We start from the raw sequence: 20,064 nt of genomic DNA, 5'->3' as shown, positions 1-20,064 counted from the left end.
CCTTCCCAGGTCATAATCCTCAGAGCTCGAGGTGCTTGTCTGTTCTTGAGATGAAAATAATAATAATAATACTTTATTTATACCCCGCTACCATCTCCTCAAGGGACTTGGTGCAGCTTACATGAGGCCAAGCCCAAAGACAACAATACAAACAGTAATAACAACAATACAAGCAATTAAAAATAAAACATGGACAATACCATAATGCAACATTAACAATAAGACCACACAATTAAAAACTATGGGAAGGCCAAATGTAAAATTAAAATTGAACGTAATGCTGGAACATGGGCGAAAAAGGGATCAGGGATCAGCTGGTTTTCAGAGAGCTTCTGTTCAACCATCTCAAATCTCCCTGCTTGGGTGTTGATGGCACGATCATCAGCATAGATGAAGCTCTCTGTCCCTTCTGGCAGTGGCTGGCCATTTGTGTTGATGTTGAACATGGATGGAGCAAGCACGCTCCCCTGAGGCAGGCCGTTCTTCTGTTTCCGCCATCTGCTTCTCTGGCCCTGGAACTCAACAAAGAAGCTCCTGTTTTGTAGCAGGTTTCCTATGAGGCGGGTGAGGTGGCCGTCCTTTGTGATACTATACATTTTTCTCAGGAGGAGGCAGCGGTGGTTCACAGTCTCATAAACCGCTGATAGGTCTATGAACTCAGCCATCTGTTTCTCTTGCCCTGGAACTCAACAAAAAAGCTCCTGTTTTGTAGCAGGTTTCCTCTGAGGCGGGTGAGGGGGTCGTCCTTTGTGATACTATACATTTTTCTCAGGAGGAGGCAGTGGTGGTTGACGGTATCATAGGCTGCTGACAGGTCTATGAAGACAGCTCCTGTGATCTGCTGCCTTTCAAAGCCATCTTCTATGTGCTGAGTCAGGTTCAGCACTTGCGATGTGCAGCTTTTGCCTTTCCTGAAGCCAGCTTGCTGTGGGATCAGACAGGGGTCTATTTTTTTCTGTAATTGTATGCAAAATAATTCTCTATTGAACTTTGTAGAGGTGGCACAACAGGGAGATTGGTCCATAGCTTTTTGGGTCATGGCGGTCTTTGCCTGGCTTCAAGATGGCGATGACTCTTGCTTTCCTCCAGATTTTGGGGATCTGACAGGATGCAGTGCAGTTGTTCATCAGCTCCAACAGCCAGCACCTTGCTTTTGCCTTTTCTGAAGCCAGCTTGCTGTGGGATCAGACAGGGGTCTATGTTTTCCGTAATTCTATGCAAAATAAGTCTCTCCAGGACTTTGTAGAGGTGGCACAACAGGGAGGTTGGTCTGTAGCTTTTTGGGTCATTACGGTCTTTGCCTGGCTTCAAGATGGCAATGACTCCTGCTTTCCTCCAGATTTTGGGGATCTGACAGGATGCAGTGCAGCTTTTGCCTTTCCTGAAGCCAGCTTGCTGTGGGATCAGACAGGGGTCTGTTTTGTCCACTGAAGCCACTGAAGGCCCAGAAGAGCCAGGCTTAGGGGCTTCCTTGGATCGGGACCCCTCCCTTGCCTGCCTCCCAAAGCCCAGAGGAACTTCTTTGCCCAGGTGTAACGCTGAGCCTGGTTCTGGGTGCCTTCCTCTCAGCCTCTCCTTGGTGGCACTCCCCTTTTGTGCTTTGGACGTTGTTCTGCAACCTAAAATGAAACCCGTGATGAAGTGGGAAGGGGGGCGGCCTTCACCTGCAGGTGATCATTTGAGGGCCGGCCGGAGAGGCCTGCTTTCCATTTGGGGGCGGCTCTGATGGCAACAAAGGGAAGCTTGCTCTTTTTATGGGGTTGGCAGCCAGCTTCCTCGCATCTGGAGCTCATGAAATCTTGGAGAGCACATCAGTGGCGCGCTTGCCGCAAGAATCCTTTGATCTCCCAGATCCAGGCAGGGCTCGAGTGCAGCTTGATGTTTCTGCAGCAACGGTTTTGCAAGCCCTGCTTTAGGACCCCCTCCCTCGCTCCCTCCCGCCAGATGCCCCTGCTCCTTGCACTTTTCAACGGGCCAGGTTTGGGCAAAAACAGGTGGCCGTCACATCTTGGTTGCAGATCACTCAGTCTATGAAGCATCCCATTGGGTAGAAAAACCAGGAAAACCCCCTAGATCAGGGTTTCTCAACTTGGGGGTCAGGACTGCTGTGGGGGTCACGAGGGGGTGTCAGAGGGGTCGCCAAAGACCATCAGAAAACACAGTATTTTCTGATGGTCATGGGGGTTCCATGTGGGAAGTTTGAGCCAATTCTATCATTGGTGGAGTTCAGAATGTTCTTTGATTGTAATGAACTATACATCGCAGCAACTACAACTCCCAAAAGTCAAGGTCTATTTTCCCCAGACTCCACCAGTGTTCACATTTGAGCATATTGAGTATTTGTGCCAAGTTTGGTCCAGATCCATCATTGTTTGAGTCCACAGTGCTCTCTGGATATAGGTGAACTACAACTCCCAAACTCAAGGTCAATGCCCACCAAACCCTTCCAATATTTTCTATTGGTCATGGGGGTTGCGTATGCCAACTTTGGTTCAATTTCATCATTGGTGGAGTTCAGAATGCTCTTTGATTGTAGGTGAGCTGTAAATCCCTGCAACTACAGCTCCCATAAGTCAAGGTCTGTTTTCCCCAGGCTCCACCAGTGTTCACATTTGCACATATTCAGTATCCGTGCCAAGTTTGGTCCAGATCCATCATTGTTTGAGTCCTCAATGCTCTCTGGATGTAGGTGAACTACAACTCCCAAACTCAAGGTCAATGCCCACCAAACCCTTCCAATATTTTCTATTGGTCATGGGGGTTGCGTATGCCAACTTTGGTTCCATTCCATCATTGGTGGAGTTCAGAATGCTCTTTGATTGTAGGTGAGCTGTAAATCCCTGCAACTACAGCTCCCATAAGTCAAGGTCTATTTTCCCCAGGCTCCACCAGTGTTCATATTTGCACATATTCAGTATCTGTGCCAAGTTTGGTCCAGATCCATCATTGTTTGAGTCCTCAGTGCTCTCTGGATGTAGGTGAACTACAACTCCCAAACTCAAGGTCAATACCCGCCAAACCCTTCCAGTGTTTTCCGTTGATCATGGGAGTTCTGTGTGGCAAATTAGGTTCAAATCCATCGCTGGTGGAGTTCAGAATGCTCTTTGATTGTAGGTGAACTATAACTCCCAGCAACTACAACTCCCAAATTACAAAGTCACTCCTCCCCCAACCCCACTAGCATTCACATGTGGGTGCATTGGGTGTTTGTGCCCAGTTTGGTCCAGTGAATGAAAATACATCTTGCATATCTGATATTTACATTATGATTTAGAACAGTAGGAAAATGACTGTGATGAAGTCCCAACGAAAACAATGTGATGGTTGGGGGTCACCACCACATGAGGGGCTGGATTCAGGGGTCACGGCATTGGGAAGGTGGAGAACCACTGCCCTAGATGCAAACTTGGGCAAGTCACACTCTCTCAGCCTCAGAGGACATGATGCAAACCCCGTCTGAAGAAAACTTTGGGAAGGGGGGAGGCACCATGCGCAGGCTTGCCTCTGAACAACCTCTCGAAATGTCCCAGAAGTCTTGCTTATCGAGAATTATCTGTGTTTTCATGTGCCATCTTATCTATATAAATAAAAATGTCATGTTCATTTGTGATATTCACAGAACTCAAAAACCACTGCATGAGTTGACACCAAATCTGGACATAAGACACCTAACAACCCAATGTATGTCCTTCACCCAAAAAAATGATTTTGTCATTTGGGAATTGTAGTCGCTGGGATTTATAGTCCACCTACAATCAAAGAGCATTCTGAACTCCACCAGTGATAGAATTGGGTTTGCGGGATTAACAGAACTCAAAAACCCCTGTATGAACTGACACCAAATTTGGACACAAGACACCTAACAGTCCAAAGTATGTCCTTCACTCAAAAAAAATTGATTTTGTCATTTGGGAGTTGTAGTTTCTGTGATTTGTCGTTTATGTACAATCAGAGAGCATTCAGAACCCCACCAATGATGGAAGTGAACCAAACTTGGCACACAGTTCTCCCATGACCAACAGAAAACACTAGAAGGGTTTGGTGGGCATTGACCTTGAGTTTGGGAGTTGTAGTTCACCTACATACAGAGAGCACTGTGGACTCAAACAATGATGGATCTGGACCAAACTTGGCACGGATACTCAATATGCCCAAATATGAACAGAGATGGAGTTTGGGGGAAATTAGACCTTGACATTTGAGAGTTGTAGTTACTGGGATTTATAGTTCACCTACAATCAAAGAGCATTCTGAACCCCACCAACGATGGAATTGAACCAAACTTTGCACACAGAACTCCCATGACCAAGAGAAAATACTAGAAGCGTTTGGTGAGCATTGACCTTGAGTTTGGGAGTTGTAGTTCACCTACATACAGAGAGCACTGTGGACTCAAACAATGATGGATCTGGACCAAACTTGGCACGGATACTCAATATGCCCAAATGTGAACACTGGTGGAGTTTGGGGAAAATAGAATCTTGAAATTTGGGAGTTGTAGTTGCTGGGATTTATAGTTCACCTACAATCAAAGAACATTCTGAACCCCACCAACGATGGAATTGAACCAAACTTGGCACACAGTTCTCCCATGGCCAACAGAAAATACTGGAAAGGTTTGGTGGGCAGTGTCCTTTAGTTTTGGAGTTGTAGTTCACCTACACCCAGAGATCACTGTGGACTCAAACAATGATGGATCTGGACAAAACTCTACAGGAATACTCAATATGCTCAAATGTGAACACTGGTGGAGTTTGGGGAAAATAGAATCTTGACATTTGGGAGTTGTAGTTGCTGGGATTTATAGTTCACCTACCATCACCGAGCATTCTGAATCCCACCAATGATAGAATTGGGCCAAACGTCCCACATCGAACCCCCATGTGTGCCACAGCAACACGTGGCAGGGGATGGCTAGTATACTTCTGAAAAGCTGTGACTCCATGAAGCGTGGGCTTCATCTCATTGATGCTCTGCTTTCTTTAGGTTTGGGCTCTTCCAGCAATGTTGACCCTTCACGTATTTCTCCTTTCTCTTTCTCCTCCATTTCCTTGGTTGTAGGTCTACGCGCCATCCCCAAATTCAGATGACTTTAATCGGGAATCTCCAGGCTACCCGTCTCCAAAGCCACCCAGCAGTATGTTTGCCAGCACTTTCCTTTTACAAGGTGAGACATTACAAACAGAGCTCTTTTTGTGGTTGAAGCCTTTCATGGCCAGAGTCGTCGGCTTGCTGTGAGTTTTCTGGACTGTATGGCCATGTTCCAGAAGCATTCTCTCCTAACGTTTCGTCCACATCGATGGCAGGCATCCTCAGAGCTGCTTTTGTAAGCCGCATCGAGTCCTGCAGGAGATGCTACCGGGGTACAAATAAAGTCTAATCTATATATATATAAATCTGTTAGGTTGGTTCAACCGGACAGCAAAACTCCACAACCCCCCAACGAAACTGTACCAAAATTCCCATGCCCATAACACAACCCACAAGGTACAAACATATCTACTCAAAATGAAAAACAACACAACAACACACTCACAAAACGGCAAAACAACAAAACTCAAAAAAAACCAACGAAACTTAACCAAAATTGCCATGCCCATAACACAACCCACAAGGTACAAACATATCTACTCAAAATGAAAAACAACACAACAACACACTCACAAAACGGCAAAACAACAAAACTCACAAACCCCCCAATGAAACTTAACCAAAATTCCCATGCCCATAACACAACCCACAAGGTACAAACATATCTACTCAAAATGAAAAACAACACAAGAACACACTCACAAAACAGCAAAACAACTGAGCATGCGCATTGGTGCCCAGCCGCAAGTTCCCTGGCGCACGCACACAGTCTTCCAGCCAACGTTCCCTCTGCGGAAGCCATGCCCACTCCAAGCCCCGCCGCGCCGCTTCCCGCACACCCCCCCTGCCGCACGCACACACACAACCCCACTCTCCATCACTCCTCCGCCGCACACACACACGCAACCCCACGCTCCATCACTCCCCCCGCCGCACACACACACGCAACTCCACGCTCCATCACTCCCCCCACCGCCACACACACACGCGCAACCCCACTCCCCCCCGCTGCCGCACACACACACGCAACCCCACGCTCCATCACTCCCCCCACCACCACACACACACGCGCAACCCCATTCCCCCCGCTGCCGCACACACACACGCAACCCCACGCTCCATCACTCCCCCCACCGCCACACACACACGCGCAACCCCACTCCCCCCGCTGCCGCACACACACACGCAACCCCACGCTCCATCACTCCCCCCACCGCCACACACACACGCGCAACCCCACTCCCCCCGCTGCCGCACACACACACGCAACCCCACGCTCCATCACTCCCCCCACCGCCACACACACACGCGCAACCCCACTCCCCCCGCTGCCGCACACACACACGCAACCCCACGCTCCATCACTCCCCCCACCGCCACACACACACGCGCAACCCCACTCCCCCCGCTGCCGCACACACACACGCAACCCCACGCTCCATCACTCCCCCCACCGCCACACACACACGCGCAACCCCACTCCCCCCGCTGCCGCACACACACACGCAACCCCACGCTCCATCACTCCCCTGCCCCAATCTTACCTCCTTTTACTTCACTCCAAACCCCACCCCACCCCTTCCTGCCCTGTCAAAATCCAGGAAAGACAGGAAGGAAGGAAAGAAGGAAGAAAGAGAAAGGGAGGTAAAGAAAAAGGGGGAAGGAAGGAAAGTTAGAGAAAGAAGGAAGAAGAAAAGGAAAGAAAAGGAAAGATGGAAGGAAAGAAAAGAGAGACAGCAGAAGAGAAAGAAAAAGGGGGAAGGAAGGAAGGAGAGAAGGAAAGGAAAAAGGGAATAAAGGAAGGAAAGAGGGAGTGAAGGAAGGGCGAAGATGTAGAGAAAGAGGGAGAGAAGGAAAGAGAGAAGGAAGAAAAGAGACCAGAAGAGAAAGAAAAAGGGGGAAGGAAAGAAGGAGAGAAGGAAAGAAAAAAGGGAATGAAGGAAGGAAAGAGGGAGTGAAGGAAGGGGGAAGTTGTAGAGAAAGAGAGAGGGAAGGAAAGAAGGAAAGAGAGAAGGAAGACAAGAGACCAGAAGAGAAAGAAAAAGGGGGAAGGAAGGAAAGAGATAGAGAAGGAAGAGGAGAAGGAAAGATGGGAAGGAAGGAAGGAAGGAGGGAGGGGAAAAAAGAGAGAAAGAAAGAGGGAAGGTTGGCCACAGCAACGCGTGGCGGGTAAAGGTTGTTATTTCTATATTATGATGCTATTATTCTTCCTCTGAGACCCTTTTAGGGGGAATGGGAGAGGAGTCAGGTCCCAGAGGCAATGCATTGCATTATTGTTATTGTTATGATGGTGGGGAAATAAAAGGAAATAAAAAGTGAAAGAAGGAAGCAAACAGGGAGGGAAGAAAGGCAAAGGAAGGAAGGGGGAGGGAATGAAGGAAAGAGAGAAGGATGAAACCAAGTAGTGAAAGAAGGAAAGAAAGAAAGAGGTAGAGAAGGAAGAAAGGAGAGAAAGGGGGAGGAAAAGGGGGAAGGAATAGGTAGGGACCTCTCTTTCATAATAGTCCAGATATCTACCTCAACTTTGATAAGTTTTACTATAGGCCACAGCAACGCGTGGCAGGGCACAGCTAGTAATAATAATAATAATAATTTTCTTTTTTCAAGACAAGCATAGCAAGTGAGTGAACAGGTTAGAATTTGGAAAGGGAGTAAAGGCTGTGTAAACCCATATCAAATTCGGGATCATCCATATCATGTGTTGGGTTGTACAAGCTGACAAGTGGGCCCTGGAGCCAGAACTCTTCCTCTTGGATACTTCACGAGGGAGGAGACGAGGCTCACGAGAAAACATTGGGGCGTAGCAGCGAAAGCGGAGGCCAGGTGATACGGGGGTTGATTCACATCCCAGAAGCCCCAAGCTTGCCAGAGCAGGGGATTTTCCCATCTCACCTGAAACAGGCTGTGGTTCGCCCACTCCTTAAAAAGGTTTCCCTTGACTCCTCGGTGCTGAACAACTTCAGACCGATCTCCAACCTTCCTTTCTTGGGCAAGGTGCTGGAGCGGGTGGTCACCTCCCAGCTCCAGGGCTTTTTAGATGACATCAACTACCTAGAAGACGCAGGTTCGCAGCTTGGGTGTGATCCTGGACTCATCGCTGAGCCTGGAACCCCAGGTCTCGGCGGTGACCAGGGGAGCATTTGCACAGCTAAAGCTCATGCGCCAGCTGCGCCCGTACCTTGGGAAGTCTGACTTGGCCACGGTAGTCCACGCTCTGATTACATCCCGTTTAGACTACTGCAATGCTCTCTACGTGGGGTTGCCTTTGAAGACTGTTCGGAAGCTCCAACTAGTCCAACGCTCGGCAGCCATGATTTTAACAGGAGGGAGCATACCACCCCCCTGTTGCGCCAACTCCACTGGCTACCGATCTGCTGCCGGGCTGAATTCAAAGTGCTGGCATTGGCCTTTAAAGCCCTAAACGGTTCCGGCCCAAGCTACCTATCCGACCGCATCTCTGCCTATGAACCCACCCGGACTTTGAGATCTTCCGGGGAGGCCCTGCTCTCGATCCCGCCTGCTTCTCAAGCTCGGCTGGCGGGGACGAGGGATAGGGCCTTCTCGGTGGTGGCTCCTCGGCCGTGGAACGCCCTTCCCACGGACATTAGACTAGCACCATCATTAATGGTATTCCGCAAAAAAGTGAAAACCTGGTTGTTTGAGCAGGCGTTCAAATAGTCAGTGCAATGAGTGTAATGAACATAGGAATGGAACAATGGATGACGGACCTGGATCATGTTTTTAGTGATGAGACGCTAGTGAATGACTATTGTTGTTAATTGTATATTATTGTATAATGTGTTATGATGTTAACTGTTTTTTATACTGTGTTATTGTAGCATTGAATTTTTGCTGTTCTTGTTGTTAACCGCTGTGAGTCGCCTAAGGGCTGAGAACAGCGGTATACAAATAAAGTAAATAAATAATAAATAAATAAATAGATCAGTCACAGTCTGGTTTCAGGCCTGGCCACGGCACCGAGACAGCCTTGGTCGCCTTGGTGGATGACCTCCGTAGAGAGCTGGACAGGGGGAGTGTGACCTTGTTGGTCCTCTTGGACATCTCAGCGGCTTTCGATACCATCGATCATGGTATCCTTCTGGGTCGCCTCTCCGGGATGGGTCTCAGGGGCACGGTTTTCTCGTGGCTCCGGTCCTTCCTGGAGGGTCGATCCCAGATGGTGAAGCTGGGAGACGCCTGCTCGGACCCCTGGCCTTTGGCCTGTGGGGTCCCTCAAGGCTCCATTCTGTTTCCCATGCTTTTTAACATCTACATGAAACCGCTGGGAGAGGTCATCCTGAGTTTTGGAGTTGGGTGCCACCTCTACGCAGATGACGCACAACTCTACGACTCTTTTCAACTGACCACCTTGATTAGCACATAATGCGCTGACAGTGCCTGGAGCAAACTTTTGTTGAGAGGATATTAGATGTCCTTGTTTGTTACATCTCTGTTGTTGTGCTGTTGTAATTTTAGAGTTTTTTTAATACTGGTAGCCAGATGAACCAACCTGGACACAGCATATTATTGGAGAACACAGAAATGCTGGACCACTCTCACAACCACCATGTCAGGCTACACAGAGAAGCCATGGAAATCCACAAGAAGCAGGTGGACAATTTCAACAGAAAGGAGGAAACCATGAAAATGAACACAATCTGGCTACCAGTATTAAAAAAACTCAAAAATTACAACAGCACAACAACAGAGAGGAAACAATCAGGCACATTTAATCACCTATGAACAAAAGATTGCCCCAAGCACTGCCAGGCCATCAAATGCTAATCAAGGTGGTCAGTTGAAACCTTCACTCCTAGCTCCAGCAGACAAGAGTCCTTTGTCCCACCCTGGTCATTCCACAGATATATAAACCCTTTTCCCTAGTTCCAACAGACCTCACTCCCTCTGAGGATGCTTGCCATAGATGCAGGCGAAACGTCAGGAGAGAATGCTAGAGGAACTGTGAGGCCATCAAATGCTAATCAAGGTGATCATTTGAAACATTCACACCTAGCTCCAGCAGACAAGAGTCCTTTGTCCCACCCTGGTCATTCCACAGATATATAATCCCCTTTTTCCTACTTCCAACAGACCTCACTACCTCTGAGGATGCTTCCCATAGATGCAGGCGAAACATCAGGAGAGAATGCCTCTAGAACAATGGTTCTCAACCTGTGGGTCCCCAGGTGTTTTGGCCAACAACTCCCAGAAATCCCAGCCAGTTTACCAGCTGTTAGGATTTCTGGGAGTTGAAGGCCAGAACATCTGGGGACCCTCAAGTTGAGAACCACTGCTCTAGAACATGGCCATATAGCCCGAAAAAACCTACAACAACCCTCAATAAAACATATCTCATTAGTGTCTCCTAGTTAAAATCAAGATCTAATCCCACCATGCAGATGACTTTCTTTGGAAAATGCAAAGTTACTCTCCCACAGAGCAATCCAAGGGGTTGGCTTAAGAAACCGAATTGGTTCCCATGGAGACATTATCTAACCGACACCTGGAATCCCTCTGTTTATCTTTCAAAGACTGAGAAAACCTTAACTGCCTCTGCTTAGCACTATCTCACCAAACTGAAGACATGGAGTTATGGGCAACCAGCCGGCTTCTTTCACCTCCTGCTCATCTTTCCCAGGGTCGGGGAGAGCCTCGGGAAGCATTTCACATGAAACATCCCCACTCAAAGCAGATCTGCCTGTAAAGCTTTCTGTCTGAGGCATTGCAGTAGGGGTGGGCTCCAATTCAGGAACACAAGGCCCCCCCACAGGGTCCTCCTCCTCCTCCTCAGACCAGGCTTCAACAGGAAAGGACCTTTGCTGTTTGCTCCTGAGAGCAACCTGTCCAAGCGTTGGTGCTTCTGTATAGAAAGCATTTGCCTCGAGCCGAGTCTTCTCTCTCCTCCTTCATCATTATCAGAGGAGCTTGATGCCTTGCCAACAACATCTTGGAGGGGCTGTCTGCAGAACAGAGGACAGGTGGTAAAAGCGTACCTGGATGTCAGGAAGGCCTTCTTGGACAAGGTCCCCCATGACCTTCTAGCAAGGAAACAAGTCCAATGTGGGCGAGGCAAAACTACGGTGAGGTGGATCTAGAATTGGTTAAGTGGACAAACCCAGTGGGTGATTCTCCCCAAGGCTTCCTCTTCATCTTGGAAAGAAGTGACGAGTGGAGTGCCCTCCGCAGGGTTCCGTCCTGAGCCCGGTCCTGATCAGGATCTTCATTCATGACTTAGATGATGAAGGACTGGAAGGCAGGATCATCAAGTTTGCAGATGACACCAAATGGGGAGGGAGAGCCAATAGTCCAGAGGACAGGAGCAGGATTCAAAGGGATCTTGACAGATGAGAGAGATGAAGGGCCAAAACTAACACAATGAAGTTCAACAGGGACAAATGCAAGAGACTCCACTTTGGCAGAAAAAACGAAATGCAAAGAGACAGAATGGGGGACGATGAGGCCTGGCTCGAGACGTGTGAAAAAGATCTTGGAGTCCTCGTGGGGAGGAAGGGGAACATGAGCCAGGAATGTGATGTGGCAGCAAAAAAAGCCAATGGGATTTTGGCCTGCATTAATAGGAGCCTAGTCTCTAGATCTAGGGAAGTCATGCTCCCCATGCTCTATTCTGCCTTGGTTAGACCACGTTACCTGGAATATTGTGTCCAATTCTGGGCACCACAATTCAAGAGAGATATTGACTCTAAGCTGGAATGTGTCCAGAGGAGGGCGATTCAAATGATCAAGGGTCTCCTTAAGCCACTCCTATGAGGAGCGGCTTAAGGAGCTGGGCATGTTTAGCCTGAAGAAGAGAAGGCTGAGAGGACATAGGATAGCTATGTATAAATATGTGAGAGGAAGCCACAGGGAGGAGGGAGCGAGCTTCCTTTCTGCTTCCCTGGAGATTAGGACGCAATGGAACAATGGCTTCAAACCACAAGAGAGGAGATTCCACCTGAACATGAGGAAGAACTTCCTGACTGTGAGAGCCGTTCAGCAGTGGAACTCTCTGTCCTGAAGTGTGGTGGAGGCTCCTTCTTTGGAAACTTTGAATCAGAGGCTGGGTGGCCATCTGTCAGGGGTGCTTTGAATGCAATATTCCTGCTTCTTGGCAGAATGGGGTTGGACTGGATGATGGCCCAGGAGGTCTCTTCCCACTCTAGGATTCTAGGACTCTATGATTCTAAGCAGAAGCAGGGAAACGCCAGTGTTGTGCAAAAACATGTGCTCTTTGACATATGGACCGAAATGTTGGCTCTGCCTAAGTGCCTCTCTTTTTCCCTCCCCTCCCCTTCCCCATTGGACCGAATCAAGATGGGACCCACGCAGCCTCTGACCTTTGGAGCCCTTCCAACGGGGTGAGCCAGGCGGGATATGGAGCCATGCTGGAAGGGGCCGCCGTTTCCCACGTCGCACACGCCAGCAGCTTTGCCAGCCGACACGCTCACGAGCGCCTGGTAAGACCCACACCGGGCACCCCATTATCCTATGGTCAAGGGAAGGCCAATAGGTTTTCAGGTAGGAGCGAATATTGGCTCTCCCTCCAAGTGTTTTGGACTTCGACTCCCACAATTCCTAACAGCCCCAGGCTCTTTCCTTCCACCTGGAGGGCCGGTGTTTGACCATGCCTGGTTTAGATTGTGGGAACAAGCAAAGAAACAGGGTACTTACTCTCGGTTTTGCTCGACTCTTAAGTCTTTTGAATTGGTGGAAGAATAAATTAAAATAATAATAATAATAAATTTTATTTTTCGTGTCAGGGCAACCACTCAATCTTATTATATTTCTAACAGAACAAAACAAACAAACAGACAAAACACAAAGTTTGCAAGCTTGGTAGTGGATCAGATGTCCTTTGACCAGTCTCTGTCCCCTTGGAGTGCCTCTGGTGTTGCCGCAAGGAGGTCCTCCCTTGTGCATCATGTGGCAGGGCTCAGGGTGCATTGCAGCAGGTGGTCAGTGGTTTGCTCTTCTCCACACTCGCATGTCGTGGACTCCACTTTGTGGCCCCAGTTTTTGAGGTTGGCTCTGCATCTCGTGGTGCCCGAGTGCAGTCTGTTCAGCGCCTTCCAAGTCGCCCCGTCATCTTCTGAGTGCCCAGGGGGGAGTCTCTCATCTGGTATCACCCACAGATTGGGGTGCTGGGTTAGAGCCTGCCACTTTTGAACTCTCGCTTCCTGAGGTGTTCCAGCGAGTGTCTCTATCAATCTTAGAAAACTATTTCTTGATTTAAGCCGTTGACGTGCTGGCTGATATCCAAACAAGGGATGAGCTGAGGATGTCTCTGCCTTGGTCCTTTCATTATTGGCTGCCACTTCAGGTGGTGCAATACCGGCTAGCCAGTGTAATTTCTCCCGTGGTGTAGGGCGCAGACACCCCGTGATAATGTGGCATGTCTCATTTAGAGCCACATCCACTGTTTTAGCGTGGTGAGATGTGTTCCACACTGGGCATGTGTACTCAGCAGCAGAGTAGCATAGCGCAAGGGCAGATGTCTTCACTGTGTCTGGTTGTGATCCCCAGGTTGTGCCAGTCAGCTTTCGTATGATAATTGTTTCTAGCATCCACTTTTTGCTTGATGTTCAGGCAGTGCTTCTTGTAGGTCAGAGCACGGTCCAGAGTGACTCCTCCCAGGTATTTGGGTGCGCTGCAATGCTCTAGTGGGATTCCTTCCCAGGTAATCATCCTCAGAGCTCGGGATGCTTGTCTGTTCTTGAGATGAAAAGCACATGTCTGTGTTTTAGATGGGTTAGGGATCAGTTGGTTTCCCCTGTAATAGGCAGTAAGAGCACCTAGAGCTTCGGAGAGCTTCTGTTCAACCATCTCAAAGCTCCCTGCTTGAGCGGTGATGGCACGATCATCAGCATAGATGAAGCTCTCTGTCCCTTCTGGCAGTGGCTGGTCATGTGTGTAGATGTTGAACATGGATGGGGCAAGCACGCTCCCCTGAGGCAGGCCGTTCTTCTGTTTCCGCCATCTGCTTCTCTGGCCCTGGAACTCAACAAAAAAGCTCCTGTTTGGTAGCTGATTTCCTTGAGTGGTGATGGCACGATCATCAGCATAGATGAAGCTCTCTGTCCCTTCTGGCCGTGGCTGGTCATTTGTGTAGATGTTGAACTTGGATGGAGCAAGCACGCTCCCCTGAGGCAGGCCGTTCTTCTGTTTCCGCCATCTGCTTCTCTGGCCCTGGAACTCAACAAAAAAGCTCCTGTTTTGTAGCAGGTTTCCTTTGAGGCGGGTGAGGTGGTCAGGCCAAAATCCAGTGGGATTCCTTCCCAGGTAATCTTCGGAGGTTGGGATGCTTGTCTGTTCTTGAGATGAAAAGCACAGACAAGCATTTTCTGGCTCCCCCTCGCAACCACCTCCCAGGGGTCCCAACCCCCAGGTTGAGAAACACTGCTTTAAGGTGTTATTTTCCTCCTTAGTTGCACACCTTAATCTTTTAACCTGTAATTCAGGCTTGAGGCAGGCAGGTGAATGAGGAAAGTGACTTACCTATCGTCCTCCCCCATTTCTGCTTCTTCCTAGAGCTACCCCCCGCACTCGGTCTCGCCCTCGGATCTCAGCACCAGCCTTCCTCCAATGTCCAGCTTCCACAGAGGCAGCGGCAGTGGTTCGTCCTACGCGGCAGCCTCCCACACCCCACCGGTCAATGGATCCGACAACAGCAGTGTTCTGGGTAAGCCTTTGGAGCCCCTGTACGGGACATGAGTGGCCGTGGAAGCTGGCCCTTAGACCCAGAGAGTGGGCGACCCTCCCTTCCCTCACAGCCATTCCTTTGGGAGAGCATCGTTCTCCAGTTGGGCCATGCAGCACTGACCTCTGACATTTAACCCCCATTCTGTGTTGCCCTTCCTTTCCAGTCAACAGAGGCAACGCGACCGGAAGCTCTCAGACGGGGGACGCCCTTGGGAAGGCCCTGGCCTCTGTAAGTAACGCTCCTGGGTGTTGTAACCCAGAGCAGGAAACGAGACCCTAAGACAACAATCCACCACACTTGACTGTGAGAAAAATCAGTCCCTTTTTATTGATGAAAAATGGTTATAAATTGGTGGAAAATGCAAAGTCAAAAAGCCACAGTAAAATTCAGCAGTCAGAAATATCCATGAACAAGATCAAAAACCGAAAGCAACACTGTAAAATCCTGGAACCTGTTAGCAATCCACTAACCCAGTGTTTCTCAACCTTCCTAATGCCACGACCCCTTAATACAGTTCCTCATGTTATGGTGACCCACAACCATAACCCTTACATTATGAATCGCCATGTAAATAATGATCTGCAGGATGTATTTCCATTCACTGGACCAAATTTGGCACAAATACCCGGTATGCCCAAATTTGAATACTGGTGGGGTTGGTGGGGAAATTGATTCTGTCATTTGGGAGTTGTAGTTGCTGGGATTTATAGTTAACCTGTAAACAAAGAGCATTCTGAACCCCACCAGCAATGGAATTGAACCAAAGTTGGCATAGAGAACTCCCATGATCAACAGAAAATACTGGAAGGGTTTGGTGGGCATTGACCTTGAGTTTGGGAGTTGTAGTTCGCCTACATTCAGAGAGCACTGTGGACTCAAACAATGATGGATCTGGACCAAACTTGGCACAGATACTCAATATGCCCAAATGTGAACACTGATGGGGTTTGGGGAAAATCGACTTTGACATTTGGGAGTTGTAGATACTGGGATTTATAGCTCACCTACAATCAAGGAACGTTTTGAAGCCCACCAATGATAGAATTGGGCCAAACTTCCCACACAGGACCCCCATGACCAACAGAAAATACTGTGTTTTCTGATGGTCTTTGGCGACCCCTCTGACACCCCTTCGCGACCCCCTCAGGGGTCCCGACCCCCAGGTTGAGAAACACTGCACTAACCGTACTTGGAGCACTAGAAGCCTCTTGGGATGAAGGCCACGGGAAACGGGAGATCTGCCAAGGTAATGCCTCAGTCTAAAACGATGCCTGATCTAAAGAGTCAACCCGGCGACCCCACGTAGAGTGCGTTGCAGTAATTGTCAGGATTATTTAGTTATGTATGTGTGTTTTTCAATGTGCTTCTATGTAATTCAAGATGGATTAAGATGTATTTCAAGATGGATTCTATTCTGTTCAATTGTGTATTAGAAAATACTGTGCTGAGGCAGTGAAAATGTAACCTTGACTGAAATGAGATAACGTGTTCTCTGGCTGGGAAGAAGAGGGAGGATCTGGTCTCAGCCAGAAGTCAGATAAGCAGATGTTCAGAGACTGTTGTTTTTGCCTAGTAGTTCCTGTCTGTTGCTTGCTGTGAATAGACGTGTATAGATGTACTTAGTAAAACGTAGTTTTCTGTTGTAACTGAAAGCTTGCAGAGTCCTCACTTTAAACACAGATTCTGCTGATCTAGCAATCCTTCCGCTGGCAAACGTCAATACTCTTGACAGTAATCTATTTGGGATGCAACCAGAGCGTGGGCCACCGTGGCCAAGTCAGGGAAGGGGCTTCTTTCCTTCTCTGCCTTGGGTGCGGAGGGGAAATGAGGAGGAGGAATCTTCTGTCAAGCACGCAATGCCCCGGTAGGCCTCTTTTTCTCACAGCCAAGGAGACCCTTCAGCCATTCATGGTTCCTGAAAGCTCCCAGCACCACCACCACCAAAAGCTCGGCCAGAAAAAAGGGCTGGCAAGACGCAACCTGGCTGCCTGAAGACCCCATGGCACCTGTTCGGCCCCACAACCGTTGTCGTGTGGAGTCCCACAGGGTTCGATTCTGTCCCCAATGTTATTTAACATCTACATGAAGCCGCTGGGGGAGATCATCCGGAGTTTCGGACTGAGATGTTATCTCTACGCAGATGATGTCCAGATTTGTCACTCCTTCTCACCTGTCACCAAGGAGGCTGTCCAGACCTTAAACCGGTGCTTGGCTGCTGTATCGGACTGGATGAGAGCTAACAAATTGAAATTGAATCCAAACAAGACAGAGGTCCTCCCGGTCAGTCGTAAGGCCGAACAGGGCATAGGGTTACAGCCTGTGCTGGATGGGGTGACGCTCCCCCTGAAGACACAGGTTGGCAGCTTGGGAGGGATCCTGGACTCATCGCTGAGCCTGGAAACCCAGGTCTCGGCGGTGGCTGGGAGAGCTTTTGCGCAATTAAAACTTGTGCGTGAGCTGCGCCCGTACCTCGGGAAGTCTGATCTGGCCACGGTGGTCCACACTCTTGTTACATCCCGAATAGACTACTGCAACGCACTCTGCGTGGGGTTGCCCTTGAAGACTGTTTGGAAACTTCAACTAGTCCAGCGTGCGGCAGCCAGATTGCTCACCGGAGCGACATACAGGGAGCACACCACCCCCCTGCTGTGCCAGCTCCACTGGCTGCCGGTTCAGTTCCAAGCACAATTCAAGGTGCTGGTTTTGACCTACAAAACCCTGTACAGTTCCGGTCCAGTGTATCTGTCTGAACGTATCTCCCTCTACGTCCCACCCCGGAGTCTGAGATCATCTGGGGAGGCCCTGCTCTCGACCCCACCACTGTCACAAGTGAGGCTGGTGGGGACGAGGAGCAGGGCCTTCTTGGTGGTGGCCCCTTGCCTGTGGAACTCACTCCCGGGGGAAATCAGGGCATCACCATCCTTCCTCGCCTTCAGGAGGAGGGTGAAGACGTGGTTATGGGACCAGGCCTTTGGGCACTCCGGCAATTAAATCAGACAACCAGGCGAGTAAGACCAGTAGGATTGATGAAGTGGAATGTAAAACTAGATCTATGAGTTAGCGAACGCTGACCATGTAAGAGGAGAAATTGGGTTTGTATTTGGTTTTATTGATTTTATTGATTTTATGGTTATAATGCATGAATGGATAGCCAATAGTCCAGAGGACAGGAGCAGGATTCAAAACGATCTTGACAGATTAGAGAGATGGGCCAAAACTAACAAAATGAAGTTCAACAGTGACAAATGCAAGATACTCCACTTTGTCAGAAAAAATGAAATGCAAAGATACAGAATGGGGGACAATGCCTGGCTCGAGAGCAGTACGTGTGAAAAAGATCTTGGAGTCCTCGTGGACAACAAGTTAAACATGAGCCAACAATGTGATGTGGCGGCAAAAAAAGCCAATGGGATTTTGGCCTGCATCAAGAGGAGCATAGTGTCTAGATCCAGGGAAGTCATGCTCCCCATGCTCTATTCTGCTTTGGTTAGACCACATCTGGAATATTGTGTCCAATTCTGGGCACCACAATTCAAGAGAGAGATTGACTAAGCTGGAATGTGTCCAGAGGAAGAGGGAGACTCAAATGATCAAGGGTCTGGAGAACAAGCCCTACGAGGAGCGGCTTAAGGAGCTGGGCATGTTTAGCCTGAAGAAGAGAAGGCTGAGAGGAGACATGATAGCCATGTATAAATATGTGAGAGGAAGCCACAGGGAGGAGGAGGGAGCAAGCTTCCTTTCTGCTTCCTTGGAGACTAGGACGCAATGGAACAATGGCTTCAAACTCCAAGAGAGGAGATTCCATCTGAACATTAGGAAGAACTTCCTGACTGTGAGAGCCGTTCAGCAGTGGAACTCTCTGCCCCGGAGGGAGTGTGGTGGAGGCTCCTTCTTTGGAAGCTTTTAAGCAGAGGCTGGATGGCCATCTGTCAGGGGTGCTTTGAATGCAATATTCCTGCTTCTTGGCAGAATGGGGTTGGACTGGATGATGGCCCAGGAGGTCTCTTCCAACCCTTTGATTCTAGGATTCTATGAATTGTTAAATTGATGTAATTTTGTGTATGATAGTTTTATGATGCAGGCATCGAATTGTGCCTTTGCTTTTGTAAGCCGCCCCGAGTCCCCTTCGGGGTGAGAAGGGCGGGGTAGAAGAACCCCAAATAAATAAATAAATAAATAAATAAATAATGGCAGCCCTGCTTGGTCCCGCTCCACCCACCCACCCACCGACCCACCCAGGAATCGCTTGCCAAAGCCAGTTTCTGCACCCCTCCTTGCCTTTGTTCCGGGAGTGGGGGGGGGGGCATTTTGAGATCCCAATGGAACAAAGGCTGTCCCCCCCCCTCCCGCAGTCCCCCGCCTCCAAACAGAGGTTCTGACAAAAGCAGATCTGATCTAATCAACAAAGCAAAACAAGCCTTGGCTTTGATCTCCTCGAAATTACAGACCCAGTGTTTTGATTTGGCATTAAGGCCTGAACGAAACCAGATGTTTCTCCGCTCGCCCGCCTATGGGCACCACATCTCCAGGGCTATTGTTTGGCAAGCGTTCAGGGAAACACGTTAGAATCGGCGACACCAACACCCAGCTTGCCTTTGCTCTCTCCCCGCACGGGTTCATTATCCAAACCGAGGCATAATCCGCGGGGCTTTGGGAACTTTGTGTAAAGACTTTCATGTGCAATTCCCCTTTCTTGCCTACTCTGAGATTAAGAGCACAATTATCCAGGCTTAAGCCTGAAATAAAAGGACCTTTGCAAACGTATTATCTGGCCCGACATGTTTAATCACACCGTCTTCGGGACGGCCTTTCATGCTCCAAACCGGAGGAGGAACGCTGCTGCCTCTTCTGAGGTTTCGCACATGAAAGGCCTTGGCAGAGGAAACAAAACAAAGAGGGGTGCCGACAGAAGAAGGCGGGCCACGAACAGGACTCAAAAGCTCGGAAGCAGAGACAACGAGCAGGAGGAAGAGGAGGAGGAGGAGGAGGAGGAAGGCCTGGTGCAGTTTCATAAAATCATAGAATCCTAGAATCCTGGAGTTGGAAGAGACCTCCTGGGACATCCAGTCCCACCCCCTTCTGCCAAGAAGCAGGAATATTGCATTCAAAGCACCCCTGACAGATGGCCACCCAGCCTATAGAATCCTAGAGTTGGAAGAGACCTCCTGGGCCATCATCCAGTCCAACCCCATTCTGCCAAGAAGCAGGAATATTGCATTCAAAGCACCCTGACAGATGGCCGCCCAGCCTCTGTTTCAAAGCTTCCAAAGAAGGAG

The 20,064-nt window shown here is 49.1% G+C and overlaps 1 protein-coding gene across 11 annotated transcripts in view; it reads left to right on the top strand.

Annotated features, from left to right (window-relative positions):
- The window catches only part of TCF12 (transcription factor 12), a 144,863-nt gene that overhangs the window by 98,503 nt on the left and 26,296 nt on the right, over window positions 1-20,064 (top strand). For all 11 annotated transcript variants that reach the window (XM_067471198.1, XM_067471196.1, XM_067471197.1 and 8 more), the window contains 4 exons: window positions 5,062-5,167; window positions 12,403-12,545; window positions 14,617-14,767; window positions 14,952-15,016. In XM_067471198.1, coding sequence (XP_067327299.1) covers window positions 5,062-5,167; window positions 12,403-12,545; window positions 14,617-14,767; window positions 14,952-15,016 — 465 coding nt within the window. The remainder of the gene's footprint in view (window positions 1-5,061; window positions 5,168-12,402; window positions 12,546-14,616; window positions 14,768-14,951; window positions 15,017-20,064) is intronic.

The sequence above is a fragment of the Anolis sagrei genome, chromosome 9 (assembly GCF_037176765.1).
Source record: "Anolis sagrei isolate rAnoSag1 chromosome 9, rAnoSag1.mat, whole genome shotgun sequence".
In the NCBI taxonomy this organism is placed as follows: Eukaryota; Metazoa; Chordata; class Lepidosauria; order Squamata; family Dactyloidae; genus Anolis; species Anolis sagrei.
The sequence above is the reverse complement of the archived record's forward strand: the minus strand, read 5'-3'. Positions and strand labels throughout refer to the sequence as shown.